Source organism: Equus caballus, chromosome 5 (genome assembly GCF_041296265.1).
Source record: "Equus caballus isolate H_3958 breed thoroughbred chromosome 5, TB-T2T, whole genome shotgun sequence".
NCBI lineage: Eukaryota > Metazoa > Chordata > Mammalia > Perissodactyla > Equidae > Equus > Equus caballus.
Genome location: NC_091688.1, coordinates 7,654,911 through 7,669,451, shown reverse-complemented (window position 1 = coordinate 7,669,451; position 14,541 = coordinate 7,654,911). Strand labels below are relative to the sequence as shown.

The window sequence follows — 14,541 nt, the reverse complement described above, 5'->3', positions numbered from 1 at the left end:
TTACTATATGACTGATTTTTTGATGGTTCACTCAGTTGTTCAGGTAAAATGACCGGCATGCTTGGGGGTTTTAAGATAATCACTTTGCGATACTATAGACTATCTTACAGAGATTTATAAATACCATGGACTACTTAATGAAGATTACTTTACAAATCTTTAAAATAGCTGTGCTATAATTATCAAAAACACCACCTGCACTGAAATCTTCAAGATTCAAAACGATTGTACTATTAGGTAACACTGGCCAATACATATCAGCTCAGATCCTAAAAAAGTGCAGTAAGCCTCAATAAGGGGAATAAGGCTTAAGTATAATTTTTTAAAAAGACAAAAGTTCTATGCAAGAAATGGGACCCCCAAACAAACTGAATGAAAAAGGAACATTTCACAATGTCTCCCAGTCTTTCCCATGTAGCATATTTGTTTTTAACACCACAGTAAGTTCAGATCACACCACACTTGGCACAAATAAGCAACACTGTGAAATCATTCCACATTGAGGACCATTTATAATGTTGCTTGACCCAAACTGATCTTCCTGTTTTCAAACATACTTTGGATACACTGCTAAAAATCAAACGTAGACTGTTTATACACAAGACTGGCTCTCTCCGCCTCAGCAGTCGTCGTACACAGGTCACTGTGTCAACGAGCCTCACAGATCACACGGAAATCATTAACATGCTCAGGCAGATATTTTCAATGACTTTTAAGGGTTCTGAGAACAACGAGCTTTCGTTCCTTATACATATTTCATAAATTATATTTTTAGAGAGTAGTTTGGCAGAAAGCATCATATACTTTTTCTTGAAAAAGTAACATCTAAGAAATAGTCTATATTTTTTAAAAATGAGAAAAAAACACCACAATTAAAAGTATAATTAAACTTTGGGATGTTACTGATTTGAAAGTTTGATAATCTACATAGTGAAAACAGCACTTAAATGGACAGGAAGTCTTGTTGTCCTTCCCAAGTTTTCCATTACTTCCTATAGGAAATTAAATAAATTTAAACTTTTCTCCAAAAGGTCACAGGAAAAGGATTTGGCACATGAAGTGAAGTTCTTTAACATCTGAAAACTGGACAAATTTACATCAATCAGCTCCTCAAGAACTTTCCCATGGCAAAGAGAAAATTTGTGACTCACTCCTCTCTCTCCCTCTTCCTCAACCACACATGAAGAGTCCTTCAGCTGGATTACAAACACTGGATTAAATGATCCCTAATGCATCTCACCTCTCTAAAATTCTATATACTTGATGCTAGAGGGAAGAAAAGAAAGCATAAGAAAAACACTCTAAGACAATTGAGATTTTTATTCTCAAAATGAAAAGTCCTTTGTAAGAGACCTCTAAATATATCTGTAAAGGATACTTTTGAAAAGAATAAGCCTTTTTGCTTATTATAAAGGGCTATATTTAAAAATGAGAGCAGCTAACCAAATTTCTACCATACCTGTCCTCAAAAACAAGGGCCAAAGATGTAAATTCTAAAATGCTCTTCCACCACAGCAGGTTAACTAACTTTTTTGGGCTGATAATTTTTCACTTGTCAGTCAGTGAACTAGGCAAAACGAGGAACTGTACTGAGTTTTACCACAATCTTGAATTATAGTATCGTTGCTCTAGGAAACTGGAGACAAATTTATATCACTTAGTATCACCTTTTAATAGCGCATATAAGAGTTTCTGAAGTACTTACAAATACATTATAGCTCAATCTTCAAAACATGAATGTTGCCAAGGTCCAGCATTCAAAAAGAAATACCTGCCTCTGTGTTAACACTGTCTTTTTGTTTTCATTGCGAGCTTTCACTGCACTATAAAAAGGTTTTCATTTAAGAACAAAATTACCAACCAAATAAAATGCTGAATCTATACAATATGAAAGCTAAGAACAAAAATTCTTACCAAAACCAGGTTAATAGGATTAGTACTTATGAAACAGAGCCTAAGCACAAGCCTGGATCTTAATGGAAAGCTGTTGACTTTTGGGGAAAGATAAAAACTCACCTTTGACTACTTTAGCTAATTATATTACAGTGGTCCTAAATACAAATTTATTATCAACTTTTTCCCTGAGAAGAGTAAATATTGGTCATACAGTACATATTAGATAACAATAGCCAGGTTCCTATCCAAACTTGCCAAATCTCAGGTTGGTTACCTACATTATTAACCAAAGTATCCTCCATCTTCGCATTACTGGCAGCCACAGTATTAGGCAGAGAAGAAGAAGGTGTGGTATAGTCTGTTACAGACTCCTGTGGAGTAGGAATAGGGAAAAAATACATTTTAGACTGAGTTATTAATGAGTCACTTTCTCAAGACAGACAAACAGTTATGAAATTGATTTGGAAGAAGGCAGGAGAGGAGAGCAGACCTTAAGACTCAACTCACTCAAATCTTAACTTATCACTCCTGAAGCAGTAACACTTCAACGACTGCTGGGGTTCCGTACATTTTTAAGAATGCACTGCATAGTACCAGGAGGTTGTTGTCAGCACCACGTAGCTATTTTTGTGGATTACTAAAAGAATTCTCTGTGTTGTTCTCATACTCAACCTATAGCTTACTTCAAACTATTGATTTTTTATTCTCTTCAAAATAACACAGAAAAATGAATGTCAAGATCTTACTTGTCACAATTAACTAGGGTTTTAGGATAAACTCATTTATCATCATGAATCTCTTTAAACGTGATAGATTTGGATCAAATGAGCTTTTTATCTACATGCGTTGAGTTGTATGGCAATTAACAAGAAAAATATCCAAATAATATGAAAAATTCCATCAACCTTTCTTTTCAATGAGTTTATGTCCCGGAGTGACCATGAAATGGCAATTATCTATTTGCTTTCCCACAAGTGTTAAGTCCCTATAAGTCACTCAGTGTATCTTGTCTTAATGAGTATTTTTAAACATACGCATCTGTCATTCAGTGTGGCTCCTAAATGCAAGTCCACTACTTCCTCTAGTGCTCAACCAATGAAACAGTGATCCGTTCCAACGCTGCAGGAAAACTGGCTATACTGGAGTTACCAGAAGTGTGCCTTGTTTCCTGACTTCAAAATCTCACTAGCAGGCAAGATAAGGCTCTACAACTCCATTAACAAAATAAAAAGTAATATAGAGCAATTCTTTCAAAGCCTACAAACCCAACGAAAAGCATTCTAATCCTGTGTAGGCATTTTTTACTTTAAACTATTCAATAGTTCAGAATTAAGAGTAAATTTCCACTGAAAGAAAGAATTTACTGTAAGGAATTTTTTTAGATTACATATGCACACCATAAAATAAAATCTTCTCTGTAGAAATAATAACTCATATAGTCTATAGAATTTATAGGCCTCAGGTAAAAAAAAAAAAAAAAAAGCAAAAAAACCCCTATATCCTTACTGTTTTCCCCACTCATTTTAGACACGGTTTTCATCAAAGGAACTGGTAGTCACTGCATGCTGCTTACCTTCACGTTTGTACCATATTCTGCAGACGATACTGAGATCATTGTTCCTATTTCAGTAGACATTTCTGAAACTGCTTTGGTTTCCTTTGTTGTCACAGGATCTGTACTTCTGACTGTAGCAGGACTTGGTTTCTCCTGTCCTTCTGGCTCCACCTGTTGGGCATCTTTTACTTTTCTATTTTTTAATGAACGTTCCTTTCCAATAGGACCAGGTTTATGTTCTTTGTTTTCGACTGGACTCAAATCTGGAAGCTAAATTCATTGTTTATGAAAAAAGGCATCATGATCAAAGACATTCACGGAAAACTAAATTCAATTTTAAAACTGTTATTTGTTCTCCACACGTATTAGTCGCTTTCACACAATTCTATCTGGAATATGAATTATATTCACCTTCTGGGCTTTGATAGGACCTGCCCGTGGCTGCTTCTGCCGCTGTTCTTTAGGTTCAGGTATTTTGTCTGTAGTTTTTTCTGAAAGCACAGGAACAATTTCATTTTCGTTCCCGTTTGAAGCTGGAGCACCAAACTGAATGGTGTCAATTCCAATGTCAACTCCACTTTCTTGACCATTCTTTGTTCCCTAGTAAAGGAATATTTAACAACTTGCTATCAAAGCAAAATGAGATCAAATTTGACTGAATGATTTATGTACTAGCACAAATTTTAAAGGCACAAGAGAAGAACTTTGAAGCAACCTATGTATTAACTGAGATACACCGACAGTGATTATGTTTTAAGAGAACTTTCCCTTAACCACTATTGATCTATATTAGAAAATAACTGACAAAATGAAAACTAGCACAAGACTTAAGTTTTCAAAGTCCCCTTTAATGTGTCATCACTGTGATCATGGGCAAGTGACAGCCTTAAGTAAGTAATTTCATCATTTAAAACAAATGTAAAAGCAACAAACAAATGAAGATACCACCAGCAACAAATAAACAGATAAATGAATGAATGAATGTATGAACAGGGGAGAGGAGAAAGATAGTAACACCAGTGTCACCCAATTCTAAGAAGTCTGCTTTAAAAATAAAATGAAGTAATATACATTAAAGTACTTTGTGATTGGTAATGGAGTGCACACACCTTAGGAATCCATTCATCAATTAAACAGCTAATATATGTAGCACTTTGTGCTAGGCACCGATCCAGACAAACACTTGCAATCTAACTTGCAGACCTTGCATTATAGCGATGGAGAAAATAAACAACTACAAAGTCAGATAAAGGATATGCAAAAACTAAGATATGGTTATGCACTTTGGACTGGCAGACAGAGAAAGGCCCTGAGGAGGTCACACTGAAACTGAATCTAAAAATCAATGAAAATGTCTGGGAGAGGAAACAGCTGGTATGAACGTCCAGAATAAAAAAGGCTAGTGAGGCTGGAACACAGTAGGTATTAGGAACAGTGGTAGAAGATGAACAAGCGGAAGGCTGGAGGACAGGTGCTTTGTAAGCCAGAGGACATTTAAAACAATCTTTTCATGGGAGAACAAACAAAAAAAAGCAAAACTAGGGACAAAGTTCAACTTCAGGCCTTGGTCTTATAATCCAATCACCACTTCACATCATTTTTGGCATCTCTAAACTTGGTATGTCAATCAGTTACTGTGTAAGGTTATTGTCATATTTATCAGTATAACAATGTCAAGAGTATGAATAGGCATGTCATTCATATTTATTTTTAATATCTGAATATTCACTTTCAAATACAGGCAAACACTATTGATGTAACTTAGAATAAAAATCTCTATTTGCTTTAGCCAATGTTGAAATTTTATGGTCAGTTCAGTATAAATGTACGAGTAGTATTAGAAGAGCAAAATGGTGTAGTAATTAATGACTGAAAGCTATTGATTTTATGTACAAAAACAATTAAGAACTTGTAAATAGTTAAATAAAATGGAAAACAGATTGACAGTTAATAAGACTATTAGAAGATGTTAGGGCCAGCCCTGAAGGCCTAGTGGTTAAAGTTTGGTGCACTCTGCTTCGGCAGCCTGGCTTCAGTTCCCAGGCCTGGAGCCACACACTTGTCTGTCAGTAGCCATGCTGCGGCAGCAGCTTACACAGAACTAGAAGGACTGCTAGAGTATACAACTATGTACTGGGGCTTTGGGGAGGGGGAAAGAGAGAGAGGAAGAAAGGCAACAGATGTTAGCTCAGGGCGATTCTTTCCCAGCAAAAAAGAAAAAAAAGAAAAGAAAATGTTAGACAATCTAGTCTTAGGAAAAATATTACATCTTTTGAAACCAAAAATGTTCATAAAATATACATAATAAAGGGAAGGATAATAAAGCTTAGATTATAATTATCAATCTTTGAGAATCTATTTAATATAACTAACATTCATAGCATTAAACAAAATAATAATTAAGAACTCTATTTCACTAGAATCATTTAGTAAGTCCCATTAAGGAATTCCTTCCATCCTGTGAATTGAATTAAAAGTAAAATGTCAACTTTGTTAATTCAAAATTTCACCATAATGGAATACTCTAAAATCATGTACAATGAACATCCAACCCGCGTCCCCCACAAAAATCACATCCTATCCAAAAAACACAAAGAACATAAAGAGGATGAAGAAAAATGAGATACCAAATATCTTGCTCCTCTAACTGGCTGAAGGTGAATGTAAACATCCTTTTAACATTGTAAGCTTGTAGTAGAACGCCTGCAAGAAAAATCTTGCAGCTAAGTGCTGAGAAATTATTATTCCTGTACTTTAACGTCAATTTAAAAACCTGGACCAAACATTTTAATAAAATATTAAATCTAGAGCACCTATCCAAAACAAAGAAGCTTTCCACTTCAGCCTTCATATCAGCATGAAAAATCTTGAACTTTCTGGATAAGAAATACTCTCTATAACTAATCATAATGGCAATACCAACAGGCAGGAAAAAAATGATTAAACTGAGGACATTAAATATTGAATCCAGTGACTCTTAATTCTTCTTCTACGAAGAGTTCTTTGTAGAACTTCTATTATTTTTCTTAAATTTTTTTTGGTGAGGAAGACTGTTGCTGAGCTAACATCTGTGCCAATTTTCCTCTATTTTGTAGGTGGGATGCCACCAAAGCATAGCCTAATGAGGGGTGTGTAGGTCCATGCCTGGGATCCAAACCTGTGAACCCCGGGCCACCGAAGTGGAGTGTGCAAACCCACCTACTATGCCACTGGGCTGGCCCATGCAGAATTTTTAAAACAGATGATGAGGCCTACTCCAGACCTAAGTCAGAAGGCTGGAGTGGAGACAGGGGCAGCAGGAAGAGGTCTTTACAAAAAAAAAAAAAATTCTCAACTATATCTCCATCTACTGCTACATTTCTCTGCTCCCTCTGCAGCAAAACTACTCCAAGTTTCTCTATACTCATCTTCCCTCTCACTTTCTCTTAAAATCACTTAACCTGGTTTTCATGCCTACTGCTCCACCAACACTGCTCTTGACAAAGTCACCAGTGACCTCCACATTAATTTCAAGTGTCAATGCTCAGGGCCTCTCTTACTTAACCGTCCAGCAGTATTTGACATACTTGATTTATCACTCTTTAAACTCATCTTTCATTTGGATTCAAAGACACTTTTCCAATCACTTACCTTCTCCATCTCCCACATCTCTGAGTTGGAAAGCTCTAGGACTTAATTTTTGATTCTCTTCTCTTTTCTAACTACTCTCATAACTCATTCTCCCTTGGTCATCACTTTAAGCACCATCCAATGACTTCCAAATTCATGTCTCCAAACTAGATTATCTCCTCTGAACTACAGACTCTTATATACAACTACTTACTTGACATTTCCACTTAGATATGTAATAAACATCTTAAATCTAACAGGTCCAAAACTGAACTTCCTTATCTTCTCCTCCAATGCTGATTCATTTTATTGCTTCTCAATCTCAAGTGATAGGACCTCCACCCCTCCTGATGCTCAGAACTCCATCCCTCCTGATGCTCAAGTCAAAAACTGGAGATAACTCACTCTTTTTTCTCACATACCACATTTAATCCACCAGTAAATTTGTCAGCTCTATCTTTGAATACCTGGGAACCAACTATTTCGCATAATCTTTAGTGCTACATCTTTGGTTTAAGTTATCATCTTTTGATTACTGCAATAGCATCCTAACTTCTACTTTTTGCCCCCTACAGACTATTCTTAACAGACCATCCAGAATAACCTTATAAAAGTTAGCTTCTGTCATTCTTTTTTTGGGGGCTAAGAAAGATTGGCCCTGAGCTAACATCTGTTGCCAATCTTCCTTTTTCCCCCCTCTCCCCACAGCCCCAGTACATAGTTGTATATTTCAGTTGTAGGTCTTTCTAGTTCTATGTGAGTCACGGCCATATCACGGCTACTGACAGATGAGTAGTGTGGTTCCGAACCCAGGAACTGAACGCAGACTGCTGAAGCAGAGTGCGCCAAACTTTAACCACTAGGCCATCAGGGCTGGCTCCAGATTCCGTCATTCTTTTGTTTAAAACTATCCATTGCCTTCCTACCTCTAGCAGAGGCCCTGTAGGATCCACCCCCTATTATCTTTCCAACTTCATCTATTCCCTCTCCATCCCTTACTTTACTCCAACCACATGGATCTCCCTGATCTTCCTCAAACACATGCTCCTGTCTCAAGGCTTTTGTACTTGTTATTCTCTGAACCAGGAATTCACTTTTCCTCAGACACTTGAATAGCATGTTCTCTTACTTCCTTCAAGTCTTTAACTCAAACGTCACAAAATGTCTCCACACCCCTCGGGAAATTCCTTATGTACCTTCCTTGCTTTGCTTCTCTCCTCAGTACTGATAGCATACTTTTAAGTTATTTACTGTTGGTCTCCCCTACTCCACCACAACGGAAGCTTTTTGTCTGTTTTTACTGCACCCTCCCCCTGCCCCGCCCACCCCATTCTGTAAGCCCACAGGTTAGAATAGTGCCTGGTACATCACAAGTGCTTAACAAATGTTTGTTCAACGATGAATGAAGAATTGCTGACCTAAAGTCATTTACCAACACTGCACATTTGAGAAATTATGTTAGAAACCTCCTGTCGACTCTGCTTCCAAGTAATTATAATGCCTAATTATTCAAGCAAAAAACATGGTAGAAAAATCCAGAAAATAGTAACTGCACTTATATTCTCTATATCACAAGGACTTTTCTTGAGACTAGAATTTAAAAAAATGTTAACCTTAATATGTCTAGAGGTAAGAAGCAATTTATAAATGTAGAGATCCAGCAGCATTAGCATCTCTTGGGAACTTGTTAGAAATGTATTCAGGTCTCAACCCAGACCTAATGAATCAGAAACTCTGGGCCTGGGTTCCAGCAATCTGTTTTAATAAGCTCTCTTGATGACTCTGATGCGTGCTAAAGTTTGAGAAACTGTTTTGAGGAAACTCTGCTATACTAACCCCATCAAGACCATTATTAAGCCAATCCTACCTCTGATGAAGTAGCTGATCCAAACGATGTTAGGGGCTTATTCCATGCACTGACTGAAGGTGGCTGTGGTGGACTAATGGGACCTACTGAAAAGAAGAAGCCATAGGAAATGTGACCATTAAAATTTAGAGGCTAATAATCCCTATTTAACCCTTTCTTTTAATGGTAGCTAGACAATAAAACAATGACTTTTCACAGCACACTTAAACAGACTCTTGCATACCAAAATAAAGTCCTCTCCAAACACTGTGTATTGTTTTTCCACCAACACAAAATTGTGTCCATAAAATACGTCTGTTAAAAGTATAACACACTTGTTTTAGAAAAGGTTTTAAGAAAGGAATCTAAGATTACTACTACTGCTTCCTACTACGAAAAAAGATGGCTATAAAAAAACATACTGACCATATAAATAAAACTGAAAACAAACCCCAATATTCCCATGCCATTCCCCATCCCTCACTTCTCTGTTGCACTTACATTTCTTAGAGATGTCATTCAACACAGCTGTTGGAGCCACCTTGTTATCCCATAATTCAGTTGTCAGAGTGCCATGTGACTGTGAGGTCTGGATGGATTTTCCCGTGGCTACATAGTCTGCGCTATTAGGTGTCTGAGCTGAAGGTAGTCTAATTGAAGGTGGTGGCTGTTTTGAAGACTGTGTTGTAGTCTGTAGTGGACTCTGGACTGGTTTGTGAGTCTGTCCCTGACTCTGGGCTGGGGCAGTGGGGACTTGGGCTGGGAGTGAAACTGGGACTGGGACTAGAGCTGGGGCTGGAGCTGGGACATTTGGGGCTGAGGTGGGGACAGCTGGGACAGAGATGGCTGGGGCAGTTGGGGCTGAGACAACTGGAGCTGGAGCTGAAGTTGGTGCGAGGGCTGAAGCAAGGATGGGAATGGAGGCTGAAGTGAGGATGGGGACAGAGGCTGGGGTTGAAGCTGAGGCAAGGATGGGGGTTGGAGCTGGAGCTGAAGGAGAAGAGGCTGTAGCTGTAGCTGAGGTGGAGGCTGGGACTGGAGCTGAAGATGAGGTTGGGAGTGGAGCTGAGGTTGAGGTTAGGACTGGAGCTGCAGCTGAGGCAGAAGCTGGAGCTGAGGGTGATGCTAGAATTGCAGCTGGGGTTGAAGCTGGAACTGGAGCTGAGGTTGAGGCTGGAACAGGAGCTGAGGTTGAAGCTGGACCCGGAGCTGAGGCAAGAGCAGAGCCTGGAGCTGCAGACTGTGTTTGCTGGGTCCCTGTGGCCTGTTTTTTGGCAAATCTTGGAGGAAGCTTTGAAGTCTGACTTCTTCCTTTTTCATTTGCATTCTTTTTGTTCCAGACCTTAAAAAATTAGCAGGAATCATTTTTGTTAATAATACAGCTGAAAGCAACAGTTCAGGAACATAAATTCATAACAAAGCTACCTACTGCTAATTCAACACCATTACTTTTCAAAATAGGTACTTGTTAGGGCAAACATGTCAAAGCTGCCAATGAGATTTTAAATGATAAGAAGCCAAGATGCTATAAGGAGAAAAAGATAAAATAGGCATTATACATCCTTGAAATACTGCTCCATAATCTCTTTTCCAAAATTCTGAAATTCAAAAAATAAACTAAGTTTGCAGTAAATTCATTTGGCAGCAAAATCTGACCTGATCTGATAAAAAGCTACTTATTGACTTCACTCAACTCCTGTTTGCCACAGAAACATTAATTCTGGGAATCTTGCTGGGGTGTTATGCTATAGAGGATAAACGCACTACTGTTTTTACTTTGCTAAAAATGAATAAACGACTTCTGAAAATATCGAGTCACAAGGGTTACAGTCAAGTGAATTCAATTATTACCATCCACATGAGATTTTTAGTGTTTCCTGCTTTTAAGCCTTCTCATCTACTAGAGCTCTTTATCACTATGATCCACGTGTTCCATCTATTTTTATCCTGAACAAAATTGGGTTGATTTTAGTGTGATAATTTATCTTGATTCATACTGTGTACTTAAGTGAACTAATTCAGATGATAACACAAACTTCATAGGTCAAGAATCTGCAATTTATTAGATCACAGGAGTTGTGTTCACTAGATTTCCAAGATAATTTAAATGGGACACATAAGATAGCCAGTACTAAAACATAAAATATGTTGCTGAATTAAAGTAAAGATAGTCTACTCCAAGCCAAACAGTGAACTACAGTGATTGTATTCTATTTAAAATATATCCCAATTCTGGTTAAAAACAGTCTTAAGTTGTGAAAATTAAGTCATTCTTAACAGCTGAATTAACAAATACAGCCTTGACTTTACAGGTATATAGAAATCTTGAGTATTTGCTAATATCTTTTGGGCAACAATATGAATAACTAGCAACAAATTGAAACACTAAACCTGTATGATTTGTTCTTCCTTTTTTCGGCGTTCCTCATCCTGCAAACGTTTCTGTTGTTTTTTGGATACCACTTCAGTAAAACCATCATCATTCAAATTTGACTGGGGGTCTTCAACTACTGTTACTTCAGGGTGGTCATCAATTATAACAACACCTACGGGTATGGAAAAAGGTTTAAAATGACGTTTCCTTTTTTTCAATTGAAAAGATAAATAGCAATGTAGTCCAGTAGTGATAAAAAAAAAAAAACAGAAAAAAAGACAACCCCCAAAATTTAGTTCTTATACTGCACAGTACAATCCATTTGCCACACTGTAAGATGACCATTTATTAGTAAGATTTGAAAGGAAAAAGAAAATCTGAAGATTTCATAGATTTACGAAAAGATTTCATAAACAAGGTTAAAAAATAAGTCCCCCAAATAAAAATTATCCTACTATCTTAGTCAAATCTCTTAACTGTTACCTCTCCCAGCCTCAGATCTGCATTGTGCTGTAAGATTTACAGTCTCTTACTTCATTTGCATATACCGTTTCCCTTTTCCAAAGGATGAAATAAACTCTCAGAGGCTGATCTGCTAAAGGTGAGGTGGTGACTAGAGAAGCTGGTCTTATGACTCAATGCCTCTATTTTATGTAAATCACTGTCTACAATGTGCAGTTTTTGAAAACAAATCAAATATATGTGAAAACTCAACATGAACATAAAGTGGCAGAGATATAAATACACAATAACCTAGCAGATGAATAATACAAGATATAGTTTCAACTCACTGTTCAACTAACAATTATTTAGGCAATCTTGTTAAAATTAGCATATATATCAGTGAATATAAGAAGTCTAGATCCATTAAATAATATTTGAAAGAAAAATTAGGCGCAGCCCCCATGGCTGAGTGGTTAAGTTCACATGCTCTGTTTTGGTGGCCCCAGGTTTTGCTGGTTTTGATCCTGGGTGTGGACATGGCACTGCTCATCAGGCCATGCTGAGGCGGCATCCCACATGCCACAACTAGAAGGACCCGCAATTAAAAATATACAACTATGTACTGGGGGGCTTTGGGGAGAACAAGGAAAAATAAAATATTTAAAAAAAGAAAAAAGAAAAAGAAAGAAAAAATAGTTCAGGCAGTGTGACTGGTGTTGTAGGTATGTTTGTACAATAAATATAAGAAAAGAGTGAAGTAATTCAAATAAATTATTTTAATTTTGCAAACAACATATTTGTTCTCACTGCCATCCAGTGGATTTCACTGCAGTCCAGTCAATTCTGACTCCTAGTGACCCTGTATACAGGAGAGTGGACCCCTGCCTGGTCTTTTTGCAACACCCTCTCACCTTTCAGCACTATTATCAGACCATGCTCCACTGCTCTTCACAGGGTTTTAATAGCCAATTTTTTTTGGAAGTGGGTGGCCAGGTCCTTCACCCTAGTTTGTCTTAGTCTGGAAGCTCCACTGAAACCTGTCTACCATGAGTGACCCTGCTTATATTTGAAATAAGGGTGGCACAGTCTTCAGCATCAGAGCAACACGTGGCCATGGTATGACAACTGACAGGCAGGTGGTGTGGTTCTCTGACTTGGAAATGAACCCTGGCTACGGGTGGTGAGAGCACTGAATCTTAACCACTAGACCACCAGGGCTGGCTAAATAATATGTTTTAACTGGGGAACATATATAATAAAAATAGATATTTGCTTGGGAATATATGCATACAATTCAGGACGGTGACAACTTGTGTGGGACAGCAAGAGGATATGATCAGGCAGTGCTTTATAGGGAACCTATCTGCAAACAATTTTTTTTTTTTAAAGATTGGCACCTGAGCTAACATCTGTTGTCAATCTTCTTTTTTTCTCCTTCTCACCAAAGCCCCCCACTACACAGTTACATGTTCAAGTTATAGGTCCTTCTAGTTCCGCTATGTGGGATGTGGCCTCAGCATGGCTTGATGAGTGGTGCTAGATCCGTGCCCAGGATTCGAACCAGTGAAACCCTGGGCAGCTGAAGCAGAGCATTCGAACTTAACCACTTGGCCACAGGACTGGTCCCCAACTTTTTTGAACTAGCTAAAAATTTGCATTTATGCAAAAACTGACAGGGAAGCAAAAAATAAATACTAACTCTGGCTTTTGCTTTTTACAAACCGATTGTTCTGTTTTTCAAAAAAACCTGACTGATTTTGATTTCTCTATGACACTTCTACTTGTGCTTTAAATCCTTTAAGAAATTAACTGTAAAACAAAGCATATGCTTGTTTCAATGAAAGGTCTTAGACAAACATTTCAAAGGTTGCCATGCACTCTATTACTTCAGACTGGTGAAGAGACCTTTTCATAATTCTAAATTCATCTCAGTTTTTCACTTAGACTAAAAAGTCTGTGTGTAAAGCTTATCTTCATAGCCATATCTTAATCCAATAATCCAATACAATATTTAGGGAAATTTCTACTCCAAAAGTTCTTTGGAAGAAGGAAAACTAGTAAATAAATATCTGGAAAACAAATCTGCCTCATCTCATGGACATTTTGTAATCTTCACTTGTCATTTTCCAAATGTGGTGTTTACATGGATACTAGTCTCCTTTCTCTTTTGTGGACCACCATAAGGTCAGCACCCAAGCTTCCTATGGGTTTAACTATTCTCTCTAAATCAGGGCTTTCCAACATCAGCACTACGAACATTTTGAGCTGAATGTCCTGTGCGCTGTGTGATGTTTAGCAGCATCCCCGGCCTATACCCATAGTAAGATGTCAGTAGTATCCAGCCCACAGTTGTCTCCAGACAACCAAAATGTCTCCAGAGATTGCCAATTGCCCCCTGGAGTACAAAATCACCCGTTAAGAACCACTGCTCTAAATAATCTAACTAAAACTTCTTAAATATGCAATTAAGGTAAGTTGATTTCTTTCCTATGTGAATCCTAAAATGGTAGTCTAGAACAGCAGTTCTCAAATGTTTGCGTGATCAGAATCACCTGGAGAACCTGTTCAAACAGATTGCTATACACTCCAAGAGCTTCTGATTCAGGAGATCTGAGGTAGGGCCCAAGATTTTGCTTTTCTCACAAATTTCCAGGTGATGCTGATGGTCTGAGGACCACACTTTGAGAATCAATGGTCTAGAAATAATAATACCAAGGTCCTGGGCCCAAATCAAGTTAATATGTATAAATAACCATTTACAGTCATGCACTGCATAATAATGCTTTGGTCAACCATGGTGGTTCCAAAAGATTAGTA

General features: G+C 37.7%; 1 protein-coding gene across 17 annotated transcripts in view; it reads right to left on the bottom strand.

Moving 5' to 3' along the window:
- The window catches only part of PRRC2C (proline rich coiled-coil 2C), a 94,628-nt gene that overhangs the window by 19,094 nt on the left and 60,993 nt on the right, over positions 1-14,541 (bottom strand). For 16 of the 17 annotated variants that reach the window (XM_005609655.4, XM_005609661.4, XM_005609658.4 and 13 more), the window contains 6 exon segments: positions 11,298-11,452; positions 9,408-10,248; positions 8,928-9,013; positions 3,863-4,051; positions 3,470-3,721; positions 2,175-2,267 (listed from right to left, as the gene is read on the bottom strand). In XM_005609655.4, the coding sequence (XP_005609712.1) occupies positions 2,175-2,267; positions 3,470-3,721; positions 3,863-4,051; positions 8,928-9,013; positions 9,408-10,248; positions 11,298-11,452 (1,616 nt within the window). 17 annotated transcript variants of the gene reach the window in all.